Source organism: Pundamilia nyererei, unplaced genomic scaffold (genome assembly GCF_000239375.1).
Source record: "Pundamilia nyererei isolate P.nyererei 1_Seehausen unplaced genomic scaffold, PunNye1.0 scaffold00125, whole genome shotgun sequence".
In the NCBI taxonomy this organism is placed as follows: domain Eukaryota; kingdom Metazoa; phylum Chordata; class Actinopteri; order Cichliformes; family Cichlidae; genus Pundamilia; species Pundamilia nyererei.
The window spans coordinates 466,455-484,008 of NW_005187526.1; the positions used below are offsets into that span (position 1 = coordinate 466,455).

The 17,554-nt window shown below is 41.1% G+C and overlaps 1 protein-coding gene across 3 annotated transcripts in view; it reads left to right on the top strand.

Moving 5' to 3' along the window:
- vps13b (vacuolar protein sorting 13 homolog B) overlaps positions 1–17,554 on the top strand; it is a 293,873-nt gene that overhangs the window by 174,162 nt on the left and 102,157 nt on the right. For all 3 annotated transcript variants that reach the window (XM_005742923.1, XM_005742921.1, XM_005742922.1), the window contains exons 32-33: positions 11,835–12,038; positions 16,911–17,037. In XM_005742923.1, coding sequence (XP_005742980.1) covers positions 11,835–12,038; positions 16,911–17,037 — 331 coding nt within the window. The remainder of the gene's footprint in view (positions 1–11,834; positions 12,039–16,910; positions 17,038–17,554) is intronic.

Below are 17,554 nucleotides of genomic sequence, written 5' to 3' on the forward strand. Positions count from 1 at the left end.
GATAGAGAGAAGGGAGTATTAGGACTCACCACAAGGGAATCAAACAAGTAAACCGCAACTTATTTTCCTCCTCTTTTTTTGGCACAGTGAGATAGTGATGCTGGCCCGTTTGTCTTAGGAACAAACGGGCCAACACTTTGGTCTTAATAAAGTTTGAACAGCTATCCAGTCAATTTGTTATAGAATTGTTCCAATGGGATACATTGTTATTATTTTGGGTAAAGTTGCCAAAACTGTCCCTTTAGTCTATAATCCATGTATTTGTTTCCTGAACTGCTTATGCATCTTATTCAGATTAAGCTAATTTTAAACATGTTACTTTTTAAATCAAAGGGTTCAGCATTTACAAGAAACAAAATCTCAACTCTGGGAACAAGATATCTGAGGATAAGTAAGATGTGTTTCTGCAGGGTTTGAATTAAACAAAAAGAATATAATATAAACTCCTTATAAAGAATAAACGCTAAAAGTGTGCAGTGTATGTCACTGTACTTCCCCAAACACCTAAAATGAGCTCATTAAACCCTTCCTTTTTATTTTTCATTATAAAGCTGAAATAGCCATACAGATACAGCGCGGATCATTTTATCCTCTCATCTGTCTGCATCTTTGTGTTGGAAGCAACATGGATTTCTGCATGCTATGTTCAGTGGCACTGAAGGTGACAGACCTTAATGCAGAGCTTCCCGGAAACTGTTCATGTGTTTTGGCATATTGCTGTCAGTCAGCTCGGGATGCATGCTGACAGAGGCAAGCGGGATCATGCCTCAGCTGTCCTTCACTCATAAAGGGCCTGATCCAGGGGTTGACCGCATGACCACAGGGATCCAACCTCAGTGATTGTGTGTGTGTGCGCGAATGGCTCATCCTGAAGCAGGATATTAGGGTTCTAAGAATACACCCTGCCTCGGAAGCTCTGTGCTCAACTGCAGCGTGCGATATACACATTCTAGCTCTGGTGTGTGTGTGTGTGTGTGTGCCTGAAAATGTGCATTCGAAGTCAAACCCCAGCCTTGTGCATAATTGTGTTTTAGTTCCTTTTCTGCCTGCTCATGACATGTTGATGTTCTAGCATCCTGCGTGGTTGGTTTGAAGCTGTCATTTTAATGACAATGAGACTCAGACTGGCCAGTCACACAGCAGTAGCAGGGGCCAGGTGGACTATCAGGGGAATAGAAATACAGTATTGATAGTCAGTGTGTCTCTACTTTGTCTAGTTTCTTTTTCCTCCATAAAATTAACACAGAAATAGCTGAACTTGAGCCATGTGTCGAGATACACAAAGAGGTTTCACAAAGTGCATTTGGAGGACGAGTTATAGCCCCTTTTTTCTTATAGCAGTGAAGCTACATGTAGCTGTAGTGTTGTTACAATTATCAGTAGTTTACTTCCATAATAGAATAGTTTCTGAAATCCACTTTTATAATTGTGGTGCTCATTAGGTTTACAACATAATGTGGCCACCAGATTGTAAACATTTACACACATTTGCTTTTTTCTAATGATTCACCCATGTATATCTGCACACGTGTATGTGTGTGGTCAGTAGTCTCCCGCCAAAGTTATCAGTGGGCTACATAGTCGAACATCACACCAGAGCAGAACTAACTGAAGTACAACAGAGGGGGAAAAAAGAAGTCGACCTCGAGAAAGAAGGAATGTGCAGATGCTTTCAAATGTCCATGTGTGAAGCCACAAGCTCTGCTGCGGCTCTGGGAAGCCAGTAAGAAACCAGTGGCATAATTGCCTAATGCTTGTGTAACAAGAGGCACATTACAACCCCAGGAGGCCCAGCTAGACTTGAAAGAACAAGAAGCTGGCACTAAAGTGGGCTTAGATTTGTCTTCCTCCTCCCAGTCTTTACCAGTTTTTAAAGTCCTTACTGCTTGGAATAGTTTATTTTAATGTATATAATGTAAACTAATGTGTTTAATTACTCACTTTGATTTTAGAAGGAGAACATTTCTTTTTAAATAAACAAATTCAGTGTTTTATGTGGTCCTGAGTTATGTTCATGTGAGCATGTGTGTATATATCTATATCTCTCTCTATATATAGATATAGATATATTCCCAGCATATGAACACAGGTCTTTAGCTTAACGATCTGTTTCACTTAGAGAGGCCATTGAGTTATTATGAATGTTTACATACATCAGTTGTGTTCTGCATGAATCAGATATCAGACACAGTAGATTAGATTCCCGAGGCTGCCGTGGACACTTTGCTGTGCGCATTTGGTTGAACTCACCCCAGAATTTATTCATGGGATCAAAATGGGCCAGTTTTACAGCTAGTTGCGTTGTGTGTGAGAACGTCAGTCATGTTACTTTAGCTGCAGGTTTGAAGGAAATGTGAAGCCATCATATAGACAACTTTTGTGTGTGGTCCCCTGTCTTCCCTCTATAACTTACCACACACCCGTGTACACACACACACATGCACAACAGCCCTCCAATCAGCACCCCACCCATGTCAATTTATCATCGCACTGCTCTTGTTACACACATGTTACCGGGGCAAAAATTATTAACTGAAGCAAATATGCTTTGCTCCATATTTTTATGCTGAAATGAAATGTCCAACTGTTGGCAAAGCCTCCCCTTCATTCCTCTGTAATGAAGATGAGCCAGTGTTTAAAGCAATCTTGTCCTCCCTTGATTTGTATTCCATCTCCTCTTCTTAAATCTAAGCAGGGATTTTAAGAGTGGTTTTTTTTTTTCAGGTCTCGCATTATCTGCAGTCAGTAATGGGCTGGTATTGTTAGTTTTTAAAAGCTGCAAAATAGTTTTTAAGCAGAAGAGGGGTTTTTTTGAAGGACGATATCAGCTGGAGATATTCAGCTATACATATGTATCTGTATCTACAGACACACACATATTTGAAACACAAAAACATCCAATACACAAATTTGCCAAGTCATCTCAAATAGCATTTATTGAAGCTTTTCCTTCTTCTCCTTAGTCTCTCCTTTTCCTCTGCACTGTTCTTGCTGCAGCATTCCATATATCCTCCCCCTTCCCCATTATTTCTTCCCATGTGCTTCTCTCTTCTCTAATCTCCCACTTCTCTGCAGGATGTTGTTGAACATTTTCTACATTTGCCCTCGTCTGTTCCTCACTTTCCACTTTACTTCTTGTTGCGCCCTCTCGTCTGTCTCTCTCTGGTCAGCTCACAGGATGCTTTAGAGCATTTCCTGCCACCAGGGCGACAGGAAAGAGGCACAGTGAACCTCTGTTTGATGTGCCATCTCCTTTAATTCTTTACACCTGGACTTCTTTTCTGCACAGATTTTCTGCTCAACAGAAGCACTACTTGTTCCACTCCTTCCTTCCTTCCTTCCTTCCTTCCTAAACCATCCCTCACTCCATTTTTTCATTCTCTCCCCGCAGCCTCTGACTGCACAGCATGCTATTTGTCCAATATGTTTTTCAGATATCCATGGAGTCACAGGGGGCTGTTGTGTTAGCATCAGATCTTTTTCATCTCTCAATTCCCCGTTTTTTTGTTGTTGTTTTTTAAAAAAAAGCAGCCCTGTCCAGTTACTAGCTTGACTCAGACACTGCTTAAGATCTACTTTGCATGTTTTTGATTGTAATCTCCCCCTCTCTGCTACTTTTTTTATTATTACTATGTGTTTCTTTTCCCGTTGTTTTTTTCCCCCCCTATTCAACGTTCTCTGTGCCTGCAGCTGTTTAGGATGTCGGCATGGCGGTCAGAAGCTTTGGCATTGTGTTGTTTGAATGCCATATTTTCACAGCACTGCCTGTTTAGAGTTGTGGTTTGTCAGGAGCCTGGCCTGCAGGGGCCACTTCCTTCTCACTGTTCTGGAGTCACTGTACCAAAACACTGACTGGCAAGAGAGGAGAGGGGAGAGTGAAGGAGGCTATTAAAAGACAAAAAAGTGACTTTGTTGGGAACTGTGTAAAGAAAACATGTGAAACATGTTTTCAAACAAGAAGAACTGAAAGACTGAACAGAGATGAGATGTTGCAGGTTTTTCTATTCATTCTGTGCTTATATGAGTTAAATATTTCTACTCAGTCTGTGTATCACACAACAGTTTCATCTTTCTTTCCCATCCTTTTGGGTTTTTCCCCCCATTTTGTGTTTCTCACGTCGTGCGTGTTCTTCGTCCTGGAACAAGGTCTTTGCCACCAAACAGACAGAAACGACTCATCTCGTGCTGATTCTTAGAGAACACTGTCACTGCACATGTACAGTATGGTGGGTCCAGATGCGAATGATTGAACACAGCCTTTATTATAGTTCTGTGAAACGCTATTTCAGCACTCTGTTAGTTGATACAGGGGATCCCAGCAATACTTAACCTAGTAACACCTTGACTTTCCCTACACTGACAACTCAAAATGACTCAAAAAGTCCAGGAGTACTCTCCCCTTGTGTGATTCCCTCAGTTAGCGAGGGAAAAGGGGAAATCTCCCATATAGAAATGTCACTTTGTGTAAATACTCTTGGAGGTCTGGATGAATTTGAGATCCGCTTCAGAATTATAAACATTGGCTCCACAGTCATTCACAGAGGAGGAAGAATTAGCTGATGTAGGAAGCATGTGTGCCCCAGATTATTGTAATTATTTTATGCTGTTTTTCCTTGCTGACATAAAAGTATTTGGATACTATCTCACGAGAAAGCAGTTGCAGTGTTGCAGTCCTGGGCAGCACCAGAGGCTTTTAAGCTGCTCTCGTATTCTCAAAGTCCGAGCCGTCTCTCCTTTAAGCTTGCGATTTAGACATACGTTTTTAATTCCTTTATGTGTGGCGCTTCCAGCAGCAAGTTGTTGTATTTTGTTTCATTCTGCCTTTTGTTTGCTGGAAAGAAATTTGAATTAGAACAAAATGTTGTTTAAGGTCGAGGCAAACGTCAGTGAGAAGGACCTACTGTTTTAGTTATCCAATTACATGTTTGTTCAGCCTGTCTGCTTAACCTGTAGCATACGTTAACCTAATCAAATATGGCCATCATTTCCCTGACTTTGTTTAGGAAAGTTTTTGCTCTTTGTCTGAAGAAGGATAGGGCCTTGATATGTAATCTGGCTGCTTTAAACATTTGTCAGAATTCAATAATTGCTGTAAACACAGTGTAATCAACTTCAAAGGCTCTGCCAGAGAGACTCGTTTTCACAGATAAAAATGAGCATCTTCAAAAATACACACAACACAACTGTTTCTGTACTAATGTGAACCAGCTTGGCAATACTGAACCACTTAATCAATATCAAGTGGAAAAAAACAGTAGTGGTTCATGCAGTTGGATCCATAAAATGAGCTTAATTTTACAGCTCCATAAAACACTCTTTTTGCCGGAGCACGACTTCTTTATGTGCAGGAGTAAACTTCGATTTTGGATGCTTATCGTGTGCCTATGTGTCTGAACGCTGTGCTGTGTAACATTCGTACAGTTTTGTGAGAGACTCCTTGGTTTTCTGTTTCTTGTCTGTGTTGATGGTGTGTGCAGTGGCTGTATGCATACTGAGTATTTCTACTAAGTATGCATCACTGCTTCACCTATTTTACTTACAACTGCACTGGCTTGGGTCCCGAGTCATTCTAAATCCTTTATATATCAAAGGGGTTTCAGACACTTCAGGCTTTGTCAGTCAGACCTACTGAACACACAGGGGTTGCCAGAGACCTGTAGCAAGCTTTGGATCAGGAATCTTCCTCCTTCCAAGTTTTCCAATAATTGGTGTAAAAGTAACACCGAGGTGTGGGCCTGTTTTTCTTTAACTTGATGAAGATGATTGCACGTAAGGGTAAGCCAGATTCTTAACCACCCCTGCCATGTTCTCTGCTGCATCCAGTTATGAATAATCTATTCCGTGCATGTGTTTAGCGATTAATTAGAGATAAGGCCTCTCAAATTAAAATGGTGGTGGGATTACGTCACTTTGAAAATTGCTTGGTGGGGACACAAATCTGGTTTCAATCTGAGGTCTGAGGAAGTAAGCATTCCCTTCACACCTCGGCATCAGGGACCCACTGCTGAAACTCAGCCTGACATGTTTTATAAAAGCAGTATTATGTCCATTTTCAGAGCAGAGAGGAAGCATATCAAATCTGTTACTGCTAAGAGAGGAAGGGATTTCACAAGCACTGGCCCATTCAGATTTGTGGGAGAAATCGTAGGGTTGTCCCTTTGTGACACGTAGACTCTCAAACACACACAAATGCAATTATTACCAGCGTCAGCTTCGAGCGTGTATTGCTGGAAAGGATCTGAGATGGACTAATATGCACACAGGTCTGCAGGTTCAGTTGTTGAGGATCCAAGGACCCTTTTCAACTAGATCCTTTGCAGATGTACCTGCTGTAGGATGCAATCCAATAAGAAGTCATTGCCCTTAAAAAGTCACTGAATTACTGTCCCTGTTACCCAGGAATGCTCCGTGCTTGGAGCTAGCAGCAGAAGCGACAGAGGAGCAGAGTTAAAGCTAAACAGACCAGGCAAGCTGTGTGTCTGTTTGCGTGTGTGCGTGTGTGCATGTGTGCATGCGTCCATGCGTCCATGCATACGTGCGTGCAGCCATAACTAAGGCGAAGCAGAACAGGAGCAGTGGGGTTGAGGACGACATCTGTGCATTTCAATAAATGGCCCTTGCAGTGCTATTAGCCAGGACAAACTGCAGAGTACTTTAGACTGAAAGTTTGGAGGTGCATCAAAGTTCTGACTGATGTGTAGCCAAGGATATGCAATAAGTACGTCTTTAAAAAGACTTTTGATATAATGTGTTAATAAATGAGTCAGTATCCACCATGTGACTGTAGAAAACGTATTGAGCTGTATAGTAAATCTTAGAATATAACAAAAGATTAGCAGTTTCATTTGTGCAGTCACTGAATGTGTGTGTGAATTCCATGAAATGCACATCTGCTGAAGCCAAAAGAAATATCTGTTCAGTCTTAAGGCATGGCTTGTTTTTTGTTTTGTTTTTTCTGCAACATGGAGATCTGATGCAAGAATCCGATTATGAATTACGAGCGTGATGAGCCTATAAATTACACCGGCCAGACTGTCATGTTTAACATGCCATCGTGGAGAGCACATGTTATCCAGTGACTTTTACGCAGACTGTTTATAACATTATAACTTCTCTGACATGTAAACTGCATGGGAGATAAATGACTTCTGTAATTATGATATGTTGAAATCAAAGTGCAAACACTGACTTTTAGTATACACCATGTCATTGTAAACAGAGGCCCGTCTTCAGTAGTGCTTTCTCTTAACGTCTTACCATCGCGTACCGCTGTCATGAGGGTGGTTTGAGCTCGAACTAAGCCCAGCTTGTATTGTATATAGAAGTAATAGTTTCCTCCTAAGATCTTGTGTAAATATGATATAATTGGTCGAGTATGAGTGTCTTTAAAGTGCAATCAACGTAATGAATAACATGCTTCTGTTGGGAGTAGCAGAGGAGATGAGTAATGCTGCTGGGCTAAAATAAAAAAGAATAGATTGAGTTTTTGTCATGGAAGTTTGTCAGTACATCAAAGCCAATACACAATTCAGGAAAGCAGCAATTTCTGTTTATTGTGTACTGTGCCAGTGAGAAAAAAAATCAATCAACTAAAGATTGGATTTGTTGTACTTGGCTAAAAAGTAAGTATTTTGTTATTGCCAACTGTGACAAATTAGGTGCATTGTTTTGGTTTTGTTGTCTTGGATATTTTGTTTCTCGCGACTGTGTTCGACTCCTTTTGAAAAAGCTCCAGTCATCAAAAATCATTTTAGTAGCAGTGTCATTAAAGTCCTTCGGTGACTGCGTCTTAGATTCTGCTGACTTGCTTTATTCCACAACATCATTTTCCCCTCGTGCTCTGAGAGCTACTCGGCATTCTTGTTCGGAGCCTTAATTACTATAATTGGTAGATGCAAATTAAGAGCAATTGGACTTGACTGGGGTCATAAATCCACACCTCAGAAGTTGCCGAATTTCTGGCAATTCAGAGCAGACCACCGTAGGCAGGGGTGCTTAACTTACTAAGTAATTGCTGGTTTCATGAATCATAATGCTTATGAATCCCCTCTCGGCACACACACAAGCCCAGTGGGACTCCGCTTAAAGCCGATGGGAGTCGTGGCAAGCTGATTGTGGAGCTCGGCAGCTCTCCACGACAGAAATACCACGGAGGAGCTGCTGGGTGCTAATGGTGTTTGACCGATAACATTTGGAGGCAGGGAGAGAGATGATCAAAACCTCAACTGAACACTTGCCTTTTTTTTAATAATTCATGGATGAGTGATAGTATTCGTGCTGGTGTCAGAAAAACAGTTTGCCTCTTGGATGCTACTTTAGCGTTTGGAAGAGTGGTTAAGCCCAAGTGAAAAAACACACCGAAGCATGCAGTGTTTCTATTTCATGTGTAGCATGTGTTCCTTCACTTTAAATATACTGCTCAAAACCTAGTACTTGGAAAACTTGTGAACATCTGTTTACAAGCCTAATTTAGCTTGACTTTGCCGAATTAAGCTTGAGATCTCAATGAAATTTCTACTCAGTATGTATGTTTTATCAGGAGAGCAGAAGCCGGGCCCCATCTCTCTCAGCACACACACCCATATTCCTATTTACATATAAACCTGCCTCTGTTGAGCATGGAAGTAGACATGTATTGCATGTGATTGTTGGGGAAATGGAGTGAAACACAGGTCTGGGGTTGAGGGTTCAGATTGCGGGTTTCAGAGTGACGAGATCCAGAAGCCAGTGACGCTTGGTATTACCCCGGTGCTTCCTGGCCCTCTGGCCCTGGGCCAGGGATGGGAATTGGGAATCTGTAGCTAGGGGTTGAGAGAGGAAGGTGAGAGACCGTTCAAAGCCATGGGCCACAATGCACCCTGCCCCAAAGGATCCTGGGCAAGCGGCTTCAGCGCAGCCCACAGCTCCCACATTCCTAGCATTGGGCCATGAGCCTGAACCAGATCCCACTGTGGTTTGTTTTACAACCTTGAACCACAGCTGGCCTTCAAGCCCTCACTATGGTAATTCTACTTTTGCTCTTTTTCAGCAATCTTTTTACTTATTCACCCCTTTGCTTAACGATTCTTCATCCCTATAGCACTATATGTATGTATTTTACTTTTTTTCTTACAACCCACTTTCTCGTCTCGTGCAAGCTTACATCAAAGTTTATCAGTATATACGTTACATAACGTGCATAATAACCGTTTTTATATAGTTGCCGGTAAAATTATTTCATGAATCCCATTGCCAAATCTGCTTCACGTTAAGCACTCTGTCCTCCCACACGTCCACTTAACACAAATCATGACCGATGTTCCGCCCAGCACATGCATAGACCCAAAGAATGCTAAACAGAGGAACAGAAAATGCACTTAATCGCCCATTTTTATTAATTTATCCGAGTATCTCCTGTAAAAAGCATTTGGAACATCGTTTTCTTCTTCTTCTCAGTGATGAAGTATCAGTGAACATCTTATTCCAAGTCCTGCATTTTGGATACTAAACACTGCCATGGCTTTGCTATTTTGTCTGCTGTTTCCCACTGAAGGGCTTGCATTGGGTGGAGGGTTTGATTTTGGGCCATAATAAAGTTGGACCGGGGCCTTCATATTTCAGCTCTGATGCAAAATCGGCCCAGTGGCTTTTTGGACTCAAATTGGGTTTAAATAGTGTCAGAAGAGGGAGAGATGTTTTTTAAAATAATAGCCATGAACGCTGTGAAACAGAACATGCTTATTGCAGAGCTTTTGATCCATTTTTATAAATAGCAGAATTTTGTCGTAAAAAATAATGTTTCTGTGGTCTTTTCCTGCAATTAAAATAAGGTTGGCCGAGGAACAAGGGCAAAACTAAGTACTTGTGCTTGAGAAAAATGCCCCTCCCCTCCATGCCTTCCTCCCTCTCTCTTCCCTGCCCTCCTCATCTGTGAAAGCATGTCATTTATGACTTGTTATTTTCATTTTCCTCTAGATTTTCTGTGTGGTAGTGGCAAGCAGATGTCTGATAATGGGATGTGAGACAGAGCAGAAGGGTGTGTTCCACCTGCCTCTCTCTGCACGCTTTCAGTCGGTCCGTTATACTGTGGGCAGAGTGAATGTCATGCTTTCCCAAAGCATTCCCCGACTCCTCTTGGCCAAGCAGTGTGGTCTTCACATTACCAATCAAATATGTCAAACCACCAGTGTTTTCCCCCCACATGTACAACAAGAAAATCTGGCTTCAATTATTATTGCACCCCAAGGGGAACTTCCAAAATTCCTCCCCTCCTCATTTGTCAGAAATGAAGCTCTCTCGTTTCCTGCGATTTGCTGAAATATGTCTTTTGATATTAAATCACACCGGTTTCCACTGGCTGCATGACCAAGACAAATGTTTATCATATTTATTTATGTCACTGAAGATGACCCTGCAGCTCGGCGATGTAGAGGCTTGGCTGCAGACGCTCATGTTATGTTGATTATGAGTAAGAGTCTCCTAAATAAGCTAACGTTAGGAGATAATTTGGAAAGCATATGAGGTAACTGTGGTTTTCTTTAATGTGAAAAATACAGTTTAGGCACGGGGAGGGTGATGGAGGTACTGTTACAAAAACCCTAATGAATCTAGACTGACACATCCCACCCAAATGTTACAGAGCCCTTGGTTTGATTTATATTATACTTTGTTGATAAATGTGGTTCCAAATGTTGATTAAGGATCTGTTTCACTTGTTTGTATGTCAACAAATCCAAGTAAATCCAGTTATACACCTCTGATCTCCCATTGCCATTGTTTTTGTACTTGGTGCTTATTGTCATAACATCACGCTCTGGTAGAGACCTTTCCAGAGCCGCTAAGCAGGGGAAACGCTATATGAAAATTGCCATTGACGTTGCCGAAACAAATAAAACTACTCATGCTGCTGCTACATCTGTAGCCATTTTAAGCTCTTATTTATACCATTTAAGCTCTCATTTGAATTCACCAGCACAAATAAACATATCATAATGAACCAAAAGCCCTGATGTCATATACAGATGTTGAATTTTGATTATTCCTTTTGCCTCATGAATTCGTCAGGATCTTGTCTCTCAAAGGCAAAATAGATGACATCACTTTTTCTTGGCGCTGACGGGACAGTCTTTGCTCACTTGACTGTAGCAGTTTGACTACAAACACAGCGCTGCCCACTCCTGACATATCTCTACATCTCCTCTACCACATTACAGTTGGTGTACACTGTACAAGCCTGTGTTTCTGGAGACGGAAACAGCAGGCCAAAGGCAGTAAGAGCCACTCTCCAGACTACCGTGCTGTCCAGCCAGGGTTTAAACAATGTTTACTGCCAGCGATAAGCTGGCATAAATCAAAACTTTATAAAAGGCAAGTGATTTCACCTGAGGCCTGCAGAGGGTTTTTTTTATCTGAGGTCTGGCTGCACAATTCCTTGGGCTTACATTTAGTCATAAATCATCCCGTAAGAAAAATGTGCTACTAAACCACTGAAAAAGCAGAGAGAAGCAGTCAGTAGTGGTTAGGGCCTAGAGCCAGAACATCTTTACTGGTTCACTACAACAGACTACCTGGTGTACCCCTAGGCTCACGTACTTTATCATAACCAAGCATATAAAGTACAGCCTGACACAACCGAACCTCTATAATAATAACTAAAGTCATATTTTTTGCATTTAGTCTATTTGGCATCGGCACCTGCTTGTTGAATCTAATGCAAAGTATATTGCACAAGTGAAATTAAACTTAATTGCATTTAATGTGTCTTACTCTTTCCTTCTTACATGATGACTTAATGAACATCCAAACCTCAAAGTAGCCCTAATATAAAAACTGACTCAAACTTTTTTTTCATTCAGTCGTGCATTGAACCTTGGCATCCTTCGTGACCCGGGCTCAGAGGTGGAGGATCGTCAATACCAGATCGATCTTCAGTCTATCAACATTGGGACTGCTCAGTGGGAACAGCTTAAACCAGAAAAGGAGGGAATCCAAGGAACTACATCAGCAGAGAGTGAGAGGAGCTCCCAGAACCCTGCGCTGGAGTGGAACATGGCTAGCAGGTCAGGAGCCACTTGGATGTTTCATGAGTTGCTGTGGCGAATTTAATTCTGTCTTGTAGGTGTATCACAGGTAGATGTCTCTGTACCAATTACTTTTTAAAATTGACTGATCACACTTCTCACATTTTTGATCCAGAGGTGATCACTCCTATAACCCTTTGTAATCCCACTAGGAGGAAATTAATCTATGTTTTATTGATAGTATAAAACTATCAATAAGTAGTTACCCATCAAGGGCTTGACCTCTACTGCATGAACAACCATGATGACAAAATTATAGATGGTTGGTAAACATGGGAAGAATATATATGCATAGGTCAAGTCTGATGAAGTTGCCTACAAATGTGTGGCTTTTAAAAAAAAAATGTTTTACTAGTGTTTCTGATCTTTGTTTTTTTACTATTTTCATTTCTGGTTTCTGGTTTGAATCTTACTGGTTTTAAATTTCATATTTTCACCCCAGTCAGGTAGGTGCATGTGTGGGTGTATGTGTTTAATCTGCTAAGAAAGTCTTGTAATTTATATCATTCGTCTTGATGTCACTGCACCGTATAGTTATTGAGTTAGCTCCCTATCATGCAGCCTCTCCATGCACGCTCATAATTACAAGTCCTGTCACTTTTTTCTTAGACTCGGGAGCTAAAACAAGCATGAGTCTAACAGCCTGTTTGGCCCCACATCCTTTTTTCTGCTCATGTTTTGAGAGGGAACAGGACCAAAAATCACAAAATCATAGGCAAAGGTTCCAGATTTGTTCCCTGTCAACTAAAAATAAGCCTCATGGAAGAATGCAGTGCAAAATCAACACGGGCCTGATTGAGACCGAGTAGTCTCAGGTCATTGGGACTTGCTGGCTGAGATACTCACACCTTTCACACATAGATGGGCACACTTTCCAATGCAGACACAAGCAAACAGTCATACATACTCATTAGGAATTTTTTTTTTTTCTTTATTGTATTTCTTACACACAGAGACAGCATGATTGTCTTGGAAGAAGACTTTTCCAAGACAATCATACTGTCTTGGAAAACATGATAGTGATGCTCAGCCCTCAGCTCTCAGACCTCCAATAAGACCTTTTTATTGTGACAGCCAGACTTAATTCATGGGAGCTCTGTTCTTTCAGTTTCTTCCTGAAAGGCATCTTGCTGCACTTTCTCATAAAAGCAAGCACTGCTTGATTTTATGTGCTTCCTTTGTAGGGCTGTTCGATATAACGATATATATCGGATGACGATATAAAAACGTCTATCGTTTCATTTTACGCTATCGTTTGTTTCGTGGTGTCGCAAAATAAACTGTTTACGGCAATATTTTTTCATCGTTTTGATGGTCACTGTAGTGGCTATATTAATTTCTTAAAGTTCTCTATTTCTCATATATTTAATATAACCACACTACAGACGGACAAGCAACTATTTTTATGCGTTGTGGTTAGCAACAACAGCATCCCGTGTTCGCTTGTTTATGTTCCACGTAAACTTTTCACAATAAAGCTCAAGATCCTGTTGAGACTTTTCAAAATAAACAGAATCACGTGAAAGATGCAGATTATTTACGGATGAGAAGTAAAAAAGAGTCGCCAGGTGCTAAAAAATAAACCTTAGACTCAAACGTTAGAACAGGCTTTTCCCCGCAGCACGCCGTGTAATAAATACTCACAAAGAAAACTGCGGCCGTTACAACTTATGTCTAAAAATGTATAGTTTCATCCATCTGTTAAAACACTCGATTCCAGCTACATGACGCGCAGCTGGAAACACTTCCCGCAAGACGAGCTGCCCGAGATTCACAGAATTTACAGAAAATGTTACATTTTTGTGATTTATATCATTATCGGGACGATAGAATTCTTATATCGGGATATGAGATTTTGGTCATATCGCACAGCCCAATTCCTTTGGTTTGTGCTTTTCAGTATATTATTACTACTTCTACACCCCCATGCTACAGTGTTGTTTGGTCTGTTTGTGCTGTTGGCAAACAGATATACTAAATCACAATGGCAAAGTAAAAATAATGGGGTAAATGTTGTTTATATCTTAAAAATGGGTCATTTTAGCCTTTTGCTGGGTGACAACTAAGTAATGTGATTTATCATAATATATTATGCATTATTTAACTTCGGTGGATATAAGTGAAATGTTAATGTGAAATTAAAGCAATGGATTATAAGGTATTATAGCAGTATAAATAGTCGGTCAATATGTGGTTGCTAGATAAGATGTCATATAATCTGATATACATAAAAACCATCAAGTACCTAAGTATGTGTATCTGTTTGGTGGCTCAACTCTATAAAGAGATCATGGACACAGAAACAAACACACAGAGATTCTTTGTATTATAGTAAGAACTTCCTCTGTTTCTTGTTGGATTGTGAAAAGATAAAAATTCTTAAACCGTTGTGTTCCCTTTCCAAGAAGACAATGGAGTATATGCATGGGATGTTATCTCTAAACTCCGCCTTGATGTTTTTCTGTTGTCTGTGCACCAGTTTTTATTCGCTTGTCTCTAATCCTCCAATCCTGGCCAGGTCAGCTGTAAAATAGCTCTTTTAGGTAGTGGACTTGGGCCTATATTTGTCTTACATTCTTACTACTGTGTCAGAGACGCTCACAAGAGCAAGGGGCTTCTGATCTTTAATCCAGTCACAGTCTTTCTTTCTTTCACTCAATATGTTTCTCTGCAATGGGCCTAGTGCCAAGTCCACATTGTCTGAAAGGGCAATGAGGTGACATTCTGGGCTCTCACTTTGGGCTCCAGAAGATGCTAAAAATCTTTAGCATAGATTTAGCTGTCGTAAGACATACTAGAGTGGGTCTGGATTTCTGTTTCAAACTTGATGATTGTATGACCTAATATGTAACAGTTCTTTTTGCACTCAAGAGGATTGACACCCACTTTTATGGAGTAAAGGTCACTAAAGTTTGACTCCTGTTTATAATCAGAAGCTCCTAGCTCTTTATCACTGGATTGTCATTCTTCTTTAGCGTATATTTCTTTTCTGATGTTTCCTCTTTTTCCATTTAACTCCGTAAGATATCGTTTACACAATTAAGGTATACATTTATAGGCAGGTGTGTCTCTATGGTCATACTGATAAGGTCAAAGCCAGTAGTGGTGTTGGGGTCTCGTCCCAGCTCTTCCATTTAACTTTAAAGCAATGTGACTCCCCTCGCTGTAGCAGCAACAGCACTAGAAGCTCGGCAGGGCTTTGGTGCACTGCAGTGTGCTGCGCCTCAGCCTCAGCTACCAACACTACCAAGTCATAGCTGAATGTGTGAGAAAATTCCAGGACACTGAGGAGAGGGGAGCCAAGTTCACAGCTTTACTTGTCTGCTGCAATCATTAACAGAAATACACCACCTTGGTTGCAACAAGTTTTGACACACACCACTTCTAAAGTTCACACCTTTTCCTTTTTCTTTACATTGATACCCTCTCTCCCCCCCCAGCCTTAGACTAACGGTATGTTGATTCTGCTGCTTTTTGGATTTAATTCCAGTAGCGGCTGATCTGCAGTGGCCTCAGTTTGCTTCCTGAGGTTTTGTGAGGAAATTCCAGCACTGTGGATCCACTGACAGGATCTGTCCTCATCACAGTTTGTAGTTGCTGGCTAGGAAAGACCTTGTGTCACAGAGCTGCGAACTCTTCCCATCGCCCCTCCTATCAGTCGCCCAGTGCAGGCTTCCCTTTTGTTCATGCCACTGATATTCCAATTTACTGATTATTCTGCGTCCCACTGAATGAAACAAAAGTCAATCTTTCCATATTTTGTTTTTGTAATGACCCCATTGAAAGGCACGCGCACATACACAGAACCACAGGATTCTCCAGCCCACTCAGAGACTTCCATAATACTGGTAAACTGAGCTTCGGGGCTCCTAGCCTTGCTGGTGAATGATAGCACCTGTCCCCTGCAACGAGACACTCATTGTTTCAATCCCCGTCTGAAGGGAGATTAGCCAACACCAATTGGCCTCACAGATCATTTCACCTCTGAATTAGTCCTCCCTCGAACTCCCCACTCAAAGAAATGTGTCAGAAAATAATCCCTTAAGGGCACTGGTAATGCACATTTGTGTAGCAGAAGTGAATATGATATTGTTTCTGGTTAAGAACTGTACTCAAGGCCACCTAGAAACTGGGCCTTTTATAATCCCAGCCAACTATAAATATTGGAAGCTGTACTGCTTGATTGTTTTAATAGCAGCAGATGTGGCAATTAACACCACCTTATAAAGCCCACTTGTATATTTGTTTTACTGCTAACAAATGTTCCCACAAATATGACTTGATTGTGGGAATGAACATTAGTGAAATGGAGAGTTGATATGAGAAGGTTTCAGCTCGTTCGTGTGTATACAATTAAGAGCTGTTCCCAAATGAGACTGGTCTCACTCAGTCTCTGTTCAAGCTTGCAACTAAAATGCGTAAAAGAAGAAATGTAAAAAATCTCAGTGATGGCAAAAACCTTACAGATCGTTTATACGAGGGGAAGATCAATTTTGAAGTCTCTGTTGTCAAGTTTAGCTTTTCCTCTAATGCTTTGAATCTTAAAACCTAGAACAGCCTTGAAATGCATGTTTGCCTGTCAGCACGACAATAAAACTCTGTTGTGAAGACTTTTTGTGGTTTCAACTGTGTGGTGTTGACGTGCCATCCCCAGGCAGATGGGACGGTCTCGCAAAGATTTTTTAAGTACTAACCATGAAAAGATATTAGTAAACAAAAGGAGGGGAGTTTTAGTGAAGATAAAAAGTCCTTTAGGTTTCTGTAAGGTATACAAAAGCTTGAATACATTTTTCATGGTTGAGAACAACAGTAGCAAAATAGTAGTTGATGAGGTGTCTGGTCTCTGTACAGCATCCGGAGACACCAGGAGCGCCGGGCCATCCTCACGCCGATCCTGACTGACTTCTCTGTCCGGGTCACTGCTGCTCCAGCTATCATCTTCAGCAAGAACCTGTCTCCTGACAGTGGACAGACAGAGGTGAGCATCCACTCAGCGCTACATGAAATACTGCGCATGAATTATTTCTGTAGAGAGTATTCAGATTTTCTGAATGAAAATGTCTCTGCACTGTAGAAAAGTTAAAATCCCCCGGAACTAGGGAAAATTATATCGAAACGTCAAAGTTTAAGTCTGAGAATAGACAAAGATTCTTCTTGTGCCCTTTGACCGCGACCTGTTACAACTACGACTGCAGCCATTACTCTCACAATCCGTTGCTCATATGAAAATAGACATTGATTATGTGAGATGTCAAAAGTATTTACATTTTCCTCCTAACGTACAGTAACTTACTCATTAGGAATCGGCCGTCCACCATGTAATGGGAGGTTTTTGACCCCGAGAGTTCAAACCTTTCTGCTTATACAGCTGATGTTTTCTGGCACCACTCTCTGAGACTTCCTGCCTCTTTGATGCCTCATCCGACCACGCTAACGTGCCCCTTGACAATGCATAACAGCTAATCCATAGTTTGTGCTTAGACACACACACACAC